Consider the following 16,928-nt stretch of genomic DNA (forward strand, 5'->3'; position numbering starts at 1 on the left):
TACCAGAAAGACACAAATAAAATAAATTTTTACAAGGTTATTATATATTATTTAGGGATGAAACAATATTTTTCTCTTCTGGGTTTGAACCATTAAACACAAGAAAGGCAACTTTTGGTAGTTTTAGCAATTCTAGTAAGTGCTCAAATTTAAATCATTAGAAAAGCTGTCCTTGCAAGCAAGGTACAAGTATGATCTATTCATGTTACATTTCTTTTCTTCCACAGGGTTCTCTGCTGATGTGCCTTCAGTAAACTGCAGCCATGACCTCTGCAGATGCTGAGTTAGCTTGTTTTGGGGAGGCAGCTCCTTACCTCCGAAAATCGGAGAAGGAGAGAATTGAGGCTCAGAACAAACCTTTCGATGCCAAGTCATCAGTCTTTGTGGTTCATCCCAAAGAATCCTTTGTGAAAGGCAAAATTGAGAGCAGGGAATCAGGCAAAGTCACTGTCAAGACTGAAGGGGGAGAGGTGAGTCAAAAACAAGGTTCAAAAACAACATTTGATCTCCACTTTGAGATTTAAGTGACACATGTGGATCTTTCTGGTTTTTTGGCAGACCCTGACCGTGAAAGAAGATCAAATCTTCTCCATGAACCCTCCCAAGTATGACAAAATCGAGGACATGGCCATGATGACCCACCTGCACGAACCCGCTGTGCTGTACAACCTCAAAGAGCGTTACGCAGCCTGGATGATCTACGTAAGTGGCAGCAGCAGCTTCCTCTGGGCAGCCTCAGGAGCTGCTGGGCCAGGCTCAGGGCAAGGCAACGCGCTGTGTCCCTTCCTTGCAGACCTACTCGGGTCTCTTCTGCGTCACTGTCAACCCCTACAAGTGGCTGCCGGTGTACAACCCCGAGGTGGTGTTGGCCTACCGAGGCAAGAAGCGCCAGGAGGCCCCTCCACACATCTTCTCCATCTCTGACAACGCCTATCAGTTCATGCTGACTGGTGAGTTTCATGATTTTCTTTAAAATCACTTGGCTGTAAACACTCACAAAGGAGAAAAAGTCTTCTGATGGCAAAATAGATAATAGTGTTGTGCGATTGCATTCTCTCTTGTCATTGGAAATGATGAAGACTTTCCTTTGGGTGAAGAGATCAGGTTAGAGATCATTTAGTCAAAGCTGACTTCCACAAGTTCATCCAACTGGGATGCACCTGCAAGTGCTGGAGGGCATCATATCTTGGCCTCTCATTCACCTTGGAATGGTCATGGCAGTCAGGAGATGTGTGTGAGGACTGGAAGAAAGCAAATGTCACAAGTCTTCAAAGAGGGCAAAAAGGAAGATCCATGGAACTACAGGCCTGTTGGCCTCACTTGAGTTTCAGAATGGCTTATCCTGGAGACTATCTCTAAAAATGCAGAATACAAGAATTTGATCATGAGTAGTCAGCATGGCTTCATCAAAAAGAAATTATGCTTAATCAACCTGATTTCTTTCTACAATGGGATAACTGCATTGAGATATGAGGGGAGAGCAATGGAAATTTTCTACCTGGATTTCAGCAAGGGTTCTGATGCTGTTTCCCTGATATCCTCATAGGCAAGCTCAGGGAGGGAGGGCAAAACAAGTGGATGATGAGCTGGATTGAAGACTGGTCTGAATGGCAACTCTCAAAGGGCTTGTTCTGGGCCTTCAACTGTTCAGCATTTTTTAAAATAATCTGGAAGTGATGAAAATATTTCTAATTTGACTAAGTTCTTAAGGTCAGCAAAAATGAAGTCTAATAACAAAGAATTTCAGGGGGACTTTATTACACTAAGTTCCTATTCTGTGAAATTGCAAGAAATTTTTGTGAATAGGAGTGTAAAACAAATACCACGGGGAAAAAACCTCACTGCCAAGAAGTTTTGTAAGTATCTTCTAATACTGCTTCAAAATTTTGTCTGAAGCATCATAAATCTACAAAATAAAAAGCTGAAGCCTGGAGATCACTGAGAAAGAAACAGGGACCAAAACAGAAAGCATTGCTATATACAAGGGGTGTCTTGGTACCTGGTGTGTCATATGCATTTTCAGACTTCCTTCTTCACAAAAGAATGTAGTAAAGTGGAACAGGTAAAGAGGAAGATGAAAAGGTTTCCCAAAGGTAGGGCAGGCTGTGCTGGTAAGTCTAGAAGGAAGATTTTTATTACTTTATAAAATTATGCATGGCAAAGATAAGATGAACAAAACAGACAGAGTACATGATGAAACAAACTCGACACCAGAAACATATTTTTTCCTTCATCATTGAGTGGTTCAAAAATGAAGCATAAAAATGAGACACAAAAATAAATGAGCATGGGTTAAGAAAGCAGACAAAATTGTGGGAAACAAACTCAGCTCAAGCTATTGAAAAGAGATACATTAGCTCTGGAAGTACCAAAATTTCAATATTACAGAGAAGACTACGCTGATAAAGGTTCCTACATGTTTATGATGTTCCTGTAATTTTATTTCATCACCAATCAATTGGGATCCAACAAAAAAACTATTTAGAGGGTCCTGTGGCCTGATCAGGAGTGGTTGTTCCTATGTAGTAAAGATTATGAGAAGCACATGCTCCACTTCAATTCAGCTTACTGATAGACCATTTAATCAGTAACTCTACAAAACTGATCCTTAGTTGAAATCATTTGACATAAACAAAATAAAGAGTATGACATGAAGGGAATATCCAGAAAAAGAATTGCATGTATGCTACACCAGACACCATTGGAGGTTAGAGATGTAAACATCCCAGCTGAGGCTGGGAACATGAAAATATTCAAAATAGGTGAAGGCATATAGGTTTATGAAAGAAATCAGCTGCCAATTGCCATTGGATTAAAAATAATATCTTCTTTTCTGCCTTGTTCACAGATCGTGAGAACCAGTCCATCCTGATCACGTAGGTACCCCCCTGCGCGGGTCCCTGTGGGGCTGCCCGGTGCCAGGGCCCCTCCTGCCTGACCACGCACCCTCTGCTTCTCTCTTGGCTTTGGCAGCGGAGAATCCGGGGCCGGGAAGACTGTGAACACCAAGCGTGTCATCCAGTACTTTGCAACAATTGCAGCCAGTGGAGAGAAGAAAAAGGAAGAACAAACATCAGGCAAAATGCAGGTGAGTCAGGAAGGACAGACTTAATGCTTGGCATGTCATTGCCCTGTCAACCAAACGCAGTCACTGAATAATGATGTCCCTGCAGGGAACGCTTGAGGATCAAATCATCAGCGCCAACCCACTGCTGGAGGCCTTTGGAAATGCCAAGACCGTGAGGAACGACAACTCCTCACGCTTTGTGAGTTCTTGCTTTGCATAATATGTCTTCCCCTGCTCATGGCAACGCCCTTGATGCCTGACGAGTTCTTCATGCAAAGGAGACATCAGCAGAACACATCCAGGCTGATCTGCTGCTGCTTCTGCTTCACAGGGCAAATTCATCAGAATCCACTTTGGTGCCACAGGCAAACTGGCTTCTGCTGACATTGAAACTTGTAAGAGATTCTCCTGGACTGCTCCCATCCCTTCCCAAATTCCCATCTCCATGTACATTCCCACAAGTGCCTAACTCTTTCTACCATCCTTGCCAGATCTGCTGGAGAAGTCCAGAGTCACTTTCCAGCTCAAGGCGGAAAGGAGCTACCACATCTTCTATCAGATCATGTCCAACAAGAAGCCAGAGCTAATTGGTAGGAAAAAGCATTATGAATTTTTGGGGTTGATCACTTAGGAACAGCTCCCTCTCTTACCTGATGGCAAAAGTAAACCTATGCTTTGCGTTTTCCTATTTGCAGACATGCTCCTCATTACCACCAACCCCTACGATTTCCACTTTGTGAGTCAAGGGGAGGTCACTGTGCCCAGCATTGATGACCAGGAGGAGCTGATGGCTACAGATGTAAGTAACAGAGCAACAAGGTGCCTAGAGAGCATGTCTTGAGGGTTACATCTCTCACCCACTAAGGACACATCTTTGAATTCATTATTTTGACTGCAGAGTGCCATTGACATCCTGGGCTTCACTGCAGATGAGAAAACAGCCATCTACAAGCTGACAGGGGCTGTCATGCACTATGGGAACCTGAAGTTCAAGCAGAAGCAACGAGAGGAGCAGGCAGAGCCTGATGGCACAGAAGGTACCAGCAAATCCAGGGGCTGATTTGTGCCCTTCTCTGCCTCCAGAGGCGATATGTTAGCCTCCAGCGGCACACTGCAGTGGCCTGAGTCCCCACATACCACAGAGAAAATTTCCTTTTTGCCCCTGCTCCCTCTAACTGCAGAGGTGCTTTCCTAGTCATGGGAAGTCCCATTATTTTATCCAATGGTGGCTCCCCAAAATCATGCTGCCTGAAAGCAGAAACTTCAATTTCAACACAGGATATCTCTCTCTCTCTCTCTCTTGAAAACATCCAAGCACTAATAGACACTGATGGGCAATTGTGTTTTCTATGAAATAACTCCTGCAAGCTGTGCTACCCACAAATCCCCTTCCCACAGAAAGAGAATATGCCTTGCCTTATGTCCTGCTAGTGGCTTTTGGTTGTTCTTCTGGGAAAGGTTCAAGCTCTTCCTATCCAAGCCATACTTGTTCTTGCCTTCAAAGACCACCATCAGTAGTGTCCAGAATTTGCATTGCTTCACAGGCCTTCAATATGGAATGAGATAAATCCTCTTCCATTCCTAGAACATGAACAGCAAAGTTGTTCACAACACATGAAGTACAGAGATGAACAAAGGCTTTTCTCTCTCTCCCCACCTCTAGTGGCTGACAAGGCTGCCTACCTAACGGGCCTCAACTCAGCTGAATTTCTCAAGGCCTTGTGTTACCCCCGAGTCAAGGTTGGGAATGAATACGTGACCAAAGGTCAAAACGTGACACAGGTAACCTCTGACAGTCAAAAATGCACAGCTGGAAGGACCATGTCACATTTTTCTTTGCCCCTCAGAGGTAATTCCAATCCTGTCTCCTCTGCTGTAGGTGAACAATTCAGTGGGTGCCCTGGCCAAGGCAATGTTTGAGAAGATGTTCCTGTGGATGGTTGTTCGTATCAACCAACAGCTGGACACGAAGCAGCCCAGGCAGTACTTCATTGGTGTCCTGGACATTGCTGGCTTTGAGATCTTTGATGTAAGGAGCAAGGGTTTGACACCACAGTCAAGCAATGGGCAAGGAAGGCTCAGGAGGACACAGGAACACACAGAGGACTAAGGCTCACACAGCTCTGAGCCAAAGGGGTGGATGCTCTTGTAGAGGCAGTGGTCTGGCAAGTTCACAGTGTGTTTCCTGTTCTGTGAATGCAGTGATGATGCAAGGACTTCTGTGTCAGAACACAACCCCCCAGATTTTTGTTCTGAGACCTGGGAAATTCTTGGGTGGGAGACTCAGGAGGTTTCTACCATCCAGCAGCTCAGAGAACTGACACCATGGGGCTACTGAGCTTACCAAAGACTTGCAGCTGAGTACCACAGTGAAAAAGAATTGACACTTTTGGCTTGATTTGCAAAGTAATAATGAAAGTGTCCTTCAAGGACAGTGAGTGTAAGAGTAGAAACACACAGTGGCATAGTAGGGTCGGGACCAGTATTTCAACTTCAAACAGCCTTAGGAGAATCGCAGCAAAGGCCTGCGTGTTTTGGCACACCTTGAGAACCTGTGCACCTTTCCTTGCTTTGGGCAGTTCAACAGCTTTGAGCAGCTGTGCATCAACTTCACCAATGAGAAACTGCAACAGTTCTTCAACCACCACATGTTCGTGCTGGAGCAGGAGGAGTACAAGAAGGAGGGCATTGAATGGGAGTTCATTGACTTTGGCATGGACCTGGCTGCCTGCATTGAGCTCATTGAGAAGGTACCTTTCCCTTGCATGATATGATGGCTGTTGGAATTCTGTGATGTTTCTGAGGCACAGTCAGATCCAAAGTCCACAGACAAATTTGAGAAATAAATATCATATCACCTGACCTCACCAAAGTACAAAGCCCCTTGTAGCTGCTTTTCCCCATATTTTCCTCTTTATTATTGTTTCCCCAATTCTACAACCAATTCTCATGTGAACTGGATAGACATTCCTACCAGTTCCACAAAGATAGGCTGCAGGGAGGCAAGGGATGGCAGAAATAAACTCTTTGACTGAGAACAACTCGTGGTAAACCCAGGCTTTCATCCAGGATTAGATGCTGCCAATAGTACAACCAGACTTTGATGTTCATAGCACTGGTTTCTTGTCATTGTCATAGAGTCACAGAATGTTTTGGGTTGGAAGGGACCATAAAGAACATTTTGTTCCAATCCCCTACCATGGTGGGCGACTCCTTCCACTAGACCAGGCAGAGGAACATCCCATCTAATGCGAAGTTGAACATTTCCATTAACCTTTCCTTGTAACTTCTTGTGATTTCTCCCAGCCCATGGGCATCTTCTCCATCCTGGAAGAGGAGTGCATGTTCCCCAAGGCAACTGACACCTCTTTCAAGAACAAGCTCTATGACCAGCACCTGGGCAAGTCCAACAACTTCCAGAAGCCCAAGCCTGCCAAAGGCAAGGCTGAGGCCCACTTCTCCCTGGTGCATTATGCTGGCACAGTGGACTACAACATCACTGGGTGGCTGGAGAAGAACAAGGACCCTCTGAATGAAACTGTCATTGGGTTGTACCAGAAATCATCTGTGAAGACTCTGGCTTTACTCTTTGCCAACTATGGTGGAGCAGATGCAGGTGCGTTTTGTGCAAATGCTATTTTTATTATGGCATGGTTTTCTTAGAATTAATGCTAAAACCACAAGGAATATAAAGTGGGTTTGTGTTTTGTAGTATCCAGTGTTTATTGCCCATAATAAAAAAATGTTTCTTTTTCTTTTCTGTGACTTGCAGAGGCTAGTGGTGGTGGTGGCAAGAAGGGAGGCAAGAAGAAGGGTTCTTCCTTCCAGACTGTCTCAGCTCTCTTCAGAGTAAGAGCAGAATTCATTTCCTCATTAAAATATCTACTTAAATAACATAGGAGTTCAGTAAATTGAAGTCAGAAGACAACCTGTATTCACTAAGAGTCAGATTCATATTTATACAATTTTTACACCAACATAATTATGTATTTCCTATAGTTCAAGACCCAGAAAGAGTAATTTTTTTTTTTTTGCACATCATAAATAGGCATGGGGTTCTTACTAGGTTAAGCCTGAACTCTTCCTTGTAATCTCACAGGAAAATCTGAACAAGCTGATGGCTAACTTGAGAAGCACTCACCCCCATTTTGTGCGCTGTATCATCCCCAATGAAACTAAAACACCTGGTAAGGCAAGCCAAGGGGAGGAAAGCTTGAGCAGCAGAAGCTCTTCTCCTGAGTGTCAAACAGCAGGGTGGTCACTAATGGTGGTATTTGTCAGGTGCCATGGAGCACGAGCTGGTGCTGCACCAGCTGCGCTGTAACGGCGTGCTGGAAGGGATCAGGATCTGCAGGAAAGGGTTCCCCAGCAGAGTCCTCTATGCTGACTTCAAACAGAGGTGAGAGCTCTGAACCTTTCTGCCAATTCAGAGCAAGCTGAAGAGACTAATCATCTTAACAATCTTTACATTTTACATTGTCATGTTTTGTTGTGAATTTATGATTTATTTTATGCTGATTGTGAGGAGTCACTTGGACTCTTAATTAATGGTATGAATGGTTCTTGCACTCTCTTGCAATGTCTTTCATGTCTTTCACTGTTTTGAAAGAATGCATTCTCATGATACTATTCATGAACATGATATTATTTAGCTGTTGCTGAGTAGGCAGTGACTTTCAATCACAGTTATAGTTTCAGAACTGTTGATTTCTTAATGTTCTGCTTTCTCCTACAGATACAGAGTACTTAATGCCAGTGCTATTCCAGAAGGTCAGTTCATGGATAACAAAAAGGCTTCAGAGAAGCTCCTTGGGTCCATTGATGTTGACCACACCCAGTACAGATTTGGGCACACCAAGGTAGAATGAAGTTCTGTATTAAAATATAGTGTGCCCCAGTAATGCACTACCAACACTAATGTACTACAATCTTACCTTTCTCAAGGTGTTCTTCAAAGCTGGACTGATAGGTGTCCTAGAGGAGATGAGAGATGAGAAACTGGCAGAGATTATGACCATGATACAAGCCAGGTCCAGAGGCTTCCTGATGAGAGTGGAGTACCAGAGAATGGTGGAGCGGAGGTAGATACATCTTCCTCATTTGTTATGTTCTAATGGTAGCTGGCAAATTGAGACAAAATTCACCAAACACAGGATATTCAATAACCATGTGGATTTGTTTTCAGGGACTCCATCTTCTGCATCCAGTACAATGTTCGCTCATTCATGAATGTCAAACACTGGCCATGGATGAAGCTGTTCTTCAAGATCAAGCCATTGCTGAAGAGTGCAGAGTCTGAGAAAGAAATGGCCAACATGAAACAAGAATTTGAGAAAACCAAGGAAGAGCTTGCAAAGTCTGAGGCAAAGCGGAAGGAGCTGGAAGAGAAAATGGTGGCCCTGGTGCAGGAGAAAAATGACCTGCAGCTCCAAGTGCAGGCTGTGAGTATCACTGTTCATTTTCCTCTGGAAAAAGAATGATGTACTGTCAGAATGCTTCTTGTCCTGCAAAAAGACTCACAGGAATTAATGGGTAGAAGAAAACAGTCTAAATCACACATTCTGAGGCGCTCTAATGTTGAGTAAACAGGCACCAGCAGGGGCATAGTGAGACTGCGGGCTGACCCATATGGCACTCACCATTACTGTTGTGTGAGGAAAGAGACATGTAGCACCAGAAAATGTGTATTGAACAGCGGAGAACTTGGAGCTCGAAGAGAAATAATTTTCAAACCAGTGTTTCTGTCTAACACTGTAAAAGCAAACCTGAGAATAACCTACTTTGTCTCCAAACTCAATAAGGAAAAAGGAATTTGACCAAAAAAACCAAATCTTTCTGCACTGAAGTATTCTCATAAAACTTCTATTGCTGAAATACTATAAAGTTAACAAGTCAATTAAACAGAAGAAGATATTGCATATTTTTACCATGAGAAAACTACTCCAAGCCATTACTCCTGCTGAAACTAGAAACTGAAGTAACCCCTATTCCATTCTGCTTGTGAGTGTTATCAGGCATTCTCATAGCTAGTCACCCTGGGAGACATATTTAGGAGACAAAAAACTTTGGAATAAATATTGAATTCCAAATGACAAGGCTTACCAGTAGACACCACTCAAGATCCCTCTGTTGCTGGAATTGAATGTCATGTTCAGCTGTTACTCAGTAATAAAAGAGGCAGAGCAGAGAAAGTTCAAAACATCAGAACCCACAAATTTCTGTCTCCCCACCAGGAAGCAGATAGCTTGGCTGATGCAGAGGAAAGGTGTGACCAGCTCATCAAAAACAAAATCCAGCTGGAAGCCAAAATTAAGGAGCTGACAGAAAGGGCTGAAGAAGAAGAGGAAATCAATGCTGAGCTGACAGCCAAGAAGAGGAAGCTGGAGGATGAATGTTCAGAGCTGAAGAAAGATATTGATGACCTTGAGCTAACACTGGCCAAGGTGGAGAAGGAAAAACATGCCACTGAAAACAAGGTATGAGGTAGAACCTGTCACTCACATTCCAGAAAATGGGTTGTGTGCCATTGCAGGACATCTATAGCTATTTCCTTTATTTATATTTGCTCCCTTCTTCTCAAAGGTGAAAAACCTAACTGAGGAGATGGCAGCTCTGGACGAGACAATTGCCAAGCTGACAAAAGAGAAGAAAGCCCTCCAAGAGGCTCATCAGCAGACCCTGGATGACCTGCAGGTAGAGGAAGACAAAGTCAATACTCTGACCAAAGCCAAGACCAAGCTGGAACAGCAAGTGGATGATGTAAGCCCACAGACATAGAACAGGAACAGGACAGGTATGGAGTCCAAACTGGCTGGCAGAGCCCTGATGGTCTTGTTGTGTTTAGCTGGAAGGGTCCCTGGAGCAAGAGAAGAAACTGCGCATGGACCTGGAGAGAGCAAAGAGGAAGCTGGAAGGAGACCTGAAGCTGGCCCAGGACAGCATCATGGATTTGGAGAATGATAAGCAGCAGCTGGATGAGAAACTGAAGAAGTAAGTGTTGCTCTGGGGCACCTAAGTGCTGGGCTGCAGCACTTGTCTTGTTTCTTTGTGCTCTAACACGGTTCACTTGTCCCAAAGGAAAGACTTTGAAATCAGCCAGATCCAGAGCAAGATCGAGGATGAACAGGCCCTGGGCATGCAATTTCAGAAGAAGATCAAGGAGCTGCAGGCAAGTCTCTGTGCCTTTTGCCCTGCCTTGCTCAGGCTCAGCTCAGGCAGGAGGAGGGCACGGCTGTGAAGGGTCCCTGCTGTTCTGCAGGCCCGCATTGAGGAGCTGGAGGAGGAGATTGAGGCAGAGCGAACCTCTCGCGCTAAAGCAGAGAAGCATCGCGCTGACCTGTCCAGGGAGCTGGAGGAGATCAGCGAGCGCCTGGAAGAAGCAGGAGGGGCCACAGCAGCTCAGGTGGAGATGAACAAGAAGCGTGAGGCAGAGTTCCAGAAGATGCGCCGTGACCTGGAAGAGGCCACGCTGCAGCACGAAGCCACGGCTGCCGCCCTGCGCAAGAAGCACGCGGACAGCACAGCTGAGCTGGGCGAGCAGATCGACAACCTGCAACGCGTGAAGCAGAAGCTGGAGAAGGAGAAGAGTGAGCTGAAGATGGAGATTGATGACTTGGCCAGCAACATGGAGTCTGTCTCCAAAGCCAAGGTATGGAGTTGCAGGAGAAAATGCTCACAGGGACAAAGTGTGGCACAAAAGCTGCCTCTGCAACACTCATTCCCAGAAACAAAATCTTCACATTGACAATAAGGCAGAGCGCAGACCATCATCTCTTTTACTTTCCTATGTTTTCTCTCTAGGCCAACCTGGAGAAGATGTGCCGCACACTGGAAGATCAGCTGAGTGAGCTTAAAACTAAGGAGGAGCAGAATCAGCGCATGATTAACGACCTCAATACACAAAGAGCTCGTCTGCAGACAGAGTCAGGTGAGACATCCTCATCCCCAAATTTCTGTGGCAGTACCTGCACGCCCTGAGTGAGCCAGAGAGTACAAGGTGGCAACTGGTATAAGTTCTCCAGGCCATTACAGCTTTCATGGCTTTACAAGCAGAAGGTGTCGTAGGAGTAGCAGTGTGCATCCTTTTTTCCCTTTCCTTTTCCAGGTGAATTTTCCCGCCAGGTGGAGGAGAAAGATGCTCTGATCTCTCAGCTGTCTAGGGGCAAGCAAGGATTTACCCAACAGATTGAGGAACTCAAGAGACATCTAGAGGAAGAAATCAAGGTCTGGAAATACCCCACTATCCACAGCCTACATCACCCCCAAAAACATCTGCAGAATACTGACTGGCGTTAGACTGCTTCAGTGTTCTTTCCCCAAACACACATAGGACTGGAGGGAATAGCACTAATGCACAATCTCTCACTCTTCCTCTAGAGAGGGAAGGAAACACAATATTTTAGGTGCTGGAGGAAGTAATCCACAAGGTTTCCATGAAATTCTGATGATCCTCTCTGAGAGAGGATTCAGCCACATGTTTAAACAAGCAGCAGATTACTGTCCCCATTGGAGCCATCACTAATGTGTCCTGATGCTCCAGAATATGTCAACGAGTGCTTCACCAGCTCCAAGCTATACATTTGCCCAAAAAGAGTTTCATTCAGTCTTCATGTTCAAGTTCACAGTCAACAGGGATTTAAAAATAAGTATTCAAGTTTGCCAAACCCAATGTCCCCACAGGCGAAGAACGCCCTGGCCCATGCCCTGCAGTCCGCTCGCCATGACTGTGACTTGCTCCGGGAACAATATGAGGAGGAGCAGGAGGCCAAGGCAGAGCTTCAGCGAGCCATGTCCAAGGCCAACAGTGAAGTGGCCCAGTGGAGAACCAAATACGAGACGGACGCGATTCAGCGCACAGAGGAGCTCGAGGAGGCCAAGTACGTGGGGAAGCAGAATGGGAAATGACAGGAGAAGACTGAAAATGGTCACGGGAAATTTGAATCTCTGAGGGTGGATTAAGACAAGAGTGGTATAAAGGCAAGGATAATAGTGTATCTGTAGAAAAAAGGAGAAAGAGGGAGGAAGAGAAAAAGAGAGATTGGAACTAGAAAACATAGTCATAAGAAGTGATAAGGCATATCTAATCCTCCCCAGGTGAAAGGACATAAAAAAGGATAAATCCTTAAATATCTGGGAAAAGTGCTTGGCTAAAAACCCTCAAATAGAAAAACCTGCTCTCTTATGACATTATAGAAGTGACAAGCTTCCAAGCTCTAAAATGCAACTGTGCTTGTCTCCTCCCAGGAAGAAGCTGGCCCAGCGCTTGCAGGATGCAGAGGAGCATGTTGAGGCTGTCAATGCCAAATGTGCCTCCCTGGAAAAGACAAAGCAGAGGCTGCAGAATGAAGTGGAGGACCTGATGATTGATGTGGAGAGATCCAATGCTGCCTGTGCTGCTCTGGATAAGAAGCAGAAGAACTTTGACAAGGTCTTTTGGCCTCCAGCACCAGCACTCCTGGCCAGAGCAGGGCCCTGTGATGGCCACAGCCCTACTCACCCCCCGTTTCTCTTCAGATCCTGGCAGAATGGAAGCAGAAGTATGAGGAAACGCAGGCTGAGCTGGAGGCCTCGCAGAAGGAGTCGCGCTCTCTGAGCACGGAGCTGTTCAAGATGAAGAATGCCTATGAGGAGTCCTTGGACCACCTGGAAACAATGAAGCGGGAGAACAAGAACTTGCAGCGTAAGTCCCTGGCCCTTTGCTCCTCCCTGGCCTTTCTCACTATCAGCCATTCCCACCATTGTTCATGGCTCTGTGCCTGCAGGTCTGCAGAGATGCCTGTCCCCTTGGTGGGACAGGGCCCTTCCCATTCTGCTCTGTGCCTGACCATGCCATTGATCTTTGTTCCCACAGAGGAGATTTCCGACCTCACGGAGCAGATTGCGGAGGGAGGAAAGGCAATTCACGAGCTGGAGAAAGTCAAGAAGCAGATTGAGACGGAGAAATCTGAACTGCAAGCCTCCCTGGAGGAAGCTGAGGTACAGACAAGGCTAATTAATAATGGCCCCACCACGAGTATGGGTGTAGTCCTTTGGAGAGAGAGCAGGATCCAAGCCTTCCTTTCATATGGAACTGCATGAAAGATTATTTTGAAAGTAAAACATTCTTTGTGCTGAATTGTGCAGGCCTCCCTGGAACATGAGGAGGGGAAGATCCTGCGCCTGCAGCTTGAGCTCAACCAAGTGAAGTCTGAGATTGATAGGAAGATAGCAGAGAAAGATGAGGAGATTGACCAGCTGAAGAGGAACCACCTCAGAATTGTGGACTCGATGCAGAGCACCCTGGATGCTGAGATCAGGAGCAGGAATGAAGCCCTGAGGCTGAAGAAGAAGATGGAGGGAGATCTGAATGAAATGGAGATCCAACTGAGCCATGCCAACCGCCAGGCTGCAGAGGCACAGAAGAACCTGAGGAACACCCAGGCTGTGCTCAAGGTCTGTTCAGCAGAGCTACAAAAAGAGAAATGAAATCATGATCTTTTTGCCATTCAATCACCCATTGATGCCTGGTAACCCCACTTGTCTCTCTTTCCAGGACACTCAGCTGCACTTGGACGATGCCCTCAGGACACAGGATGACCTGAAGGAGCAGGTGGCCATGGTGGAGCGCAGAGCAAACCTGCTGCAGGCTGAAGTTGAGGAGCTCCGGGCAGCCCTGGAGCAGACGGAGCGGTCGAGGAAATTGGCTGAGCAGGAGCTTCTGGATGCCACTGAACGTGCACAGCTCCTCCACACCCAGGTCAGGCACTGCTGGAAATTATTCCCATTCACAGGTTATAACAAAGACTGAAATTGTTATTCATCTTTTAATTGATTCCTGTGTAAACATTTGAAGAAATGTGCTGCAATATGTCCCCTCTGTCAAGCCCTCAATATCTGGTTTACTGCTGTGGTGCTAAAGAAGTCTCTTGCACTAAAGTCTTTCCTAAACCATAGCCACATTTTCAGGCCTTGATGTGGAGGCATTTGGTCTGACAGTAGGAATCTTGTCTTTCCTGTTGCACAGAACACCAGCCTGATCAACACCAAGAAGAAGCTGGAAACGGACATTTCCCAGATCCAGAGTGAAATGGAGGATACCATCCAGGAAGCCCGCAATGCTGAGGAGAAGGCCAAGAAGGCCATCACAGATGTGAGTTGGGCGCTCCTGGCATTACTGATGGTGAATGTACTCTCCCCAAAATATCTCCAGCCCCAAAATGGCTTTGACCCTTTGCTCTGATCAGGCGGCCATGATGGCAGAAGAGCTGAAGAAGGAGCAGGACACCAGTGCCCACCTGGAGAGGATGAAGAAGAACCTGGACCAGACAGTGAAGGACCTGCAGCACCGTCTGGAAGAGGCCGAGCAGCTGGCACTGAAGGGAGGGAAGAAGCAGATCCAGAAGCTGGAGGCCAGGGTGTGTAGGGCTGGGGCTGTGCCTGAGGGAGCGTGTCCCTCCTTGGAGAGACATTGGCAGGGCAGCTGCAGGGCTGGGCTTGTCCTTGCAGGTGCGGGAGCTGGAAGGGGAGGTTGATGCTGAGCAGAAGCGCAGCGCTGAAGCCGTGAAGGGTGTGCGCAAGTACGAGCGCAGGGTGAAGGAACTCACCTACCAGGTAAGGCAGGAGCTCTCCTGCTCTCACTGGGCTTTCTCACAGTGACTCACATTTTGCACACACCATCCCCAAGGGGAATTGTTAACCTCATGTAATGCAGAACCAAGAATTGACTCTCTAATCTGTTTACCAACTGCTTTAGTCTGAGGAAGACAGGAAGAATGTGCTGAGGCTGCAGGATCTGGTGGACAAGCTGCAAATGAAAGTGAAATCCTACAAGAGACAAGCTGAGGAGGCTGTAAGTATCGCTTGGAGAAAGGGCAAAGCCCACATTCCTTTGGGGCAAGATACACATTGTATAAGTCTGATACCAGGAGAGGGGTATGAAAGAAACTCCTGAGACACAACTTGTTGGCCATGCTGCTTTCTTATTGTTTGTCAAGGCCTTGGTGAGCTCTGGGCACTCTGCAGTCAGGGACATTCATTAAGGGAAGATCTGCAACCTTTTTCACACAGGAGTCTTGAGTAAACAAACCAGGGACCGCACCCAGTGACTGACAAGTTCCTGAATCTCTGCTAATAATAAGCAGCAGAAGGTTTCCAATAACTTATACAGAGAAATAGTGTGAGAATAGCTACCAAATTGATAAATTGAAGGGTGAAATTGCTCCTCACATGTGACACAGTCCTGGTGAAGCTTTTCCCAGTAGGGTCCTGAGAAGGGGGGAGGAGCTCTGTGTGAGGCTGATGTGTGAGCAGTGGTGGGAGGGGAATGGAGATTTGCAGCCCCACAAGGCTGACTTGCAGCAGGAGTGAAACCCCTGCCCTGTGCTCCTCACCCCTGACTCCCTCTCCCCACACAGGAGGAGCTGTCCAATGTGAACCTGTCCAAGTTCCGCAAGATCCAGCACGAGCTGGAGGAGGCCGAGGAGCGGGCTGACATTGCAGAGTCACAGGTCAACAAGCTCCGAGCCAAGAGCCGTGACATTCACGGCAAGAAGATAGAAGAGGAAGAGTGAGGATGTCACGAGGCATTAGAGTGACCTGAGGGCTGCACAAAATGTGTACTCTCTGTCACTTCCTTCTTTCTGCAATTTTTGTTTTAACCATTTTAATGTCTAGAGAATAAATCCTGTAGATTCGTTTGTGTGCATACCATGAGCAGTGCTTTCATTTCTTTCTGGTTTTATTGGTTAGACCTTTTTTACCATTTTTGGTACAGTTTTGCACAGTTTTTTCTTTCAGTCCACATGTACCTATGTCTCAGTGCAGCTTTGTTTTCATCTTGTTCCTGACTACTTATCCCTTCTTTTTTTCTTAGTGACTCAGGTGTGACTAGAAAAATAACATCATATGAAGAGAAATCAAGGACGATAATTCCTGATTGTGAGTTCCGCAAGTTCTTCCTACTGGTATATCCCAGACAATATCTTATATTTATCCTTAGGGGACCTCAGCACTTTCCAGCTTGTGATTGTCAAGTGTGAGATACTCCTTTTGCTGGCCTCTGAGAGTGATTTATAGAGTGGTAATAACCCAAAAAAGTTCATGTTTTTTTTTTCTGAAGCTGACAGAAAGTAGCCTTTAGTCTCCACTATTTTTTTTTCCTTTAATGTAATTAGAGGACCATGAAGAGTATCACATCCCCTTGAATTAAAACTGGAGAAGGTTGTTGACAGTTCTATGAGATTTCCTTTAGTTTTTATAAATTAGATCAGTGTCTAAAAAAGCTGAATTTCTGCCACACTACTTTCTGAAACACTGCCCTGTCTTGGGGAATTGTTCTTTCATGATAAGAAAGATCAGCTGTTTAATGTGGTGTTTTCCTTGCTGTTGTTGTAGAAACTCAATACCCACATCAGGACCTTTTCTCACTAGCCTATGGCAGGAGAGGTCAGAGAAGACAGCAGGGAAGACTCATTTTGCAGTAGTCCAGCAGTGAAAGATAAACACATTAGTAGCTTTCATTTCATTAGTAGCTGTTTAGATGAATGGTTTTCCATTCAGTGTGCAAAAGAAGCAATAAAGAAGTTGGGCAATTAAATGGCAGATTCTGAGCCTGAGCAGAGAACCACATAAACTGACCATGAAGACTTGATTGCAGGGGGAGAAAGTTACCATGTTCAGTCCCAGGCCCTGCCTCCTAGGGCAGAGTACACTGAATTCCCAGGGAGCACTGGACCAAGCACATGTAACACCTCCAGAGACAGAACTGGTATGGGGAACTGACAGGTGGTTTATGTCCTTCCAAAAGGAGCAGTCTGTTAAATTCCAGTCAGCCTTACATATGAAAAAACACACAAAACTTTGAGGGGATAGATGAGCACGTGGA

General features: G+C 45.9%; 1 protein-coding gene across 4 annotated transcripts; it reads left to right on the top strand.

Annotated features, from left to right (window-relative positions):
• Positions 1-227: 227 nt before the first annotated feature.
• Positions 228-15,741, top strand: LOC131092206 (myosin heavy chain, skeletal muscle, adult-like). Of its 4 annotated transcripts, none has more exons than XM_058038804.1 (38): positions 228-470; positions 559-702; positions 794-950; positions 2,849-2,876; positions 2,974-3,088; positions 3,174-3,266; positions 3,399-3,462; positions 3,559-3,657; positions 3,763-3,866; positions 3,966-4,104; positions 4,731-4,849; positions 4,947-5,096; positions 5,647-5,817; positions 6,374-6,687; positions 6,847-6,916; positions 7,167-7,254; positions 7,349-7,466; positions 7,803-7,926; positions 8,012-8,148; positions 8,253-8,508; positions 9,301-9,543; positions 9,650-9,826; positions 9,912-10,057; positions 10,145-10,235; positions 10,326-10,715; positions 10,868-10,994; positions 11,172-11,290; positions 11,747-11,943; positions 12,311-12,494; positions 12,581-12,746; positions 12,918-13,042; positions 13,190-13,498; positions 13,599-13,802; positions 14,070-14,195; positions 14,290-14,460; positions 14,552-14,656; positions 14,799-14,894; positions 15,460-15,741. In XM_058038804.1, the coding sequence occupies exons 1-38, from the start codon at positions 264-266 to the stop codon at positions 15,613-15,615; spliced, it is 5,829 nt and encodes a 1,942-aa protein (XP_057894787.1). In that variant the 5' UTR covers positions 228-263; the 3' UTR covers positions 15,616-15,741. The 4 variants fall into 4 exon arrangements, with proteins under 4 accessions (XP_057894787.1, XP_057894786.1, XP_057894788.1 ...); XM_058038803.1 differs by having other exon boundaries at positions 6,374-6,683; positions 6,840-6,916; XM_058038805.1 differs by having other exon boundaries at positions 6,374-6,679; positions 6,842-6,916.
• The last annotated feature ends 1,187 nt before the right edge of the window (positions 15,742-16,928 follow it).

The sequence above is a fragment of the Melospiza georgiana genome, chromosome 21 (genome assembly GCF_028018845.1).
Source record: "Melospiza georgiana isolate bMelGeo1 chromosome 21, bMelGeo1.pri, whole genome shotgun sequence".
NCBI classification, from domain to species: Eukaryota; Metazoa; Chordata; class Aves; order Passeriformes; family Passerellidae; genus Melospiza; species Melospiza georgiana.

Bases quoted from the DNA above. Each gene is read 5' to 3' on its own strand.
- LOC131092206 (XM_058038803.1), top strand. From the start codon at position 264: ATGACCTCTGCAGATGCTGAGTTAGCTTGTTTTGGGGAGGCAGCTCCT. The intron at 471-558 runs GTGAGTCAAAAA...GTTTTTTGGCAG, and splicing joins TCAAGACTGAAGGGGGAGAG to ACCCTGACCGTGAAAGAAGA. The intron at 14,461-14,551 runs GTGTGTAGGGCT...TTGTCCTTGCAG, and splicing joins TCCAGAAGCTGGAGGCCAGG to GTGCGGGAGCTGGAAGGGGA.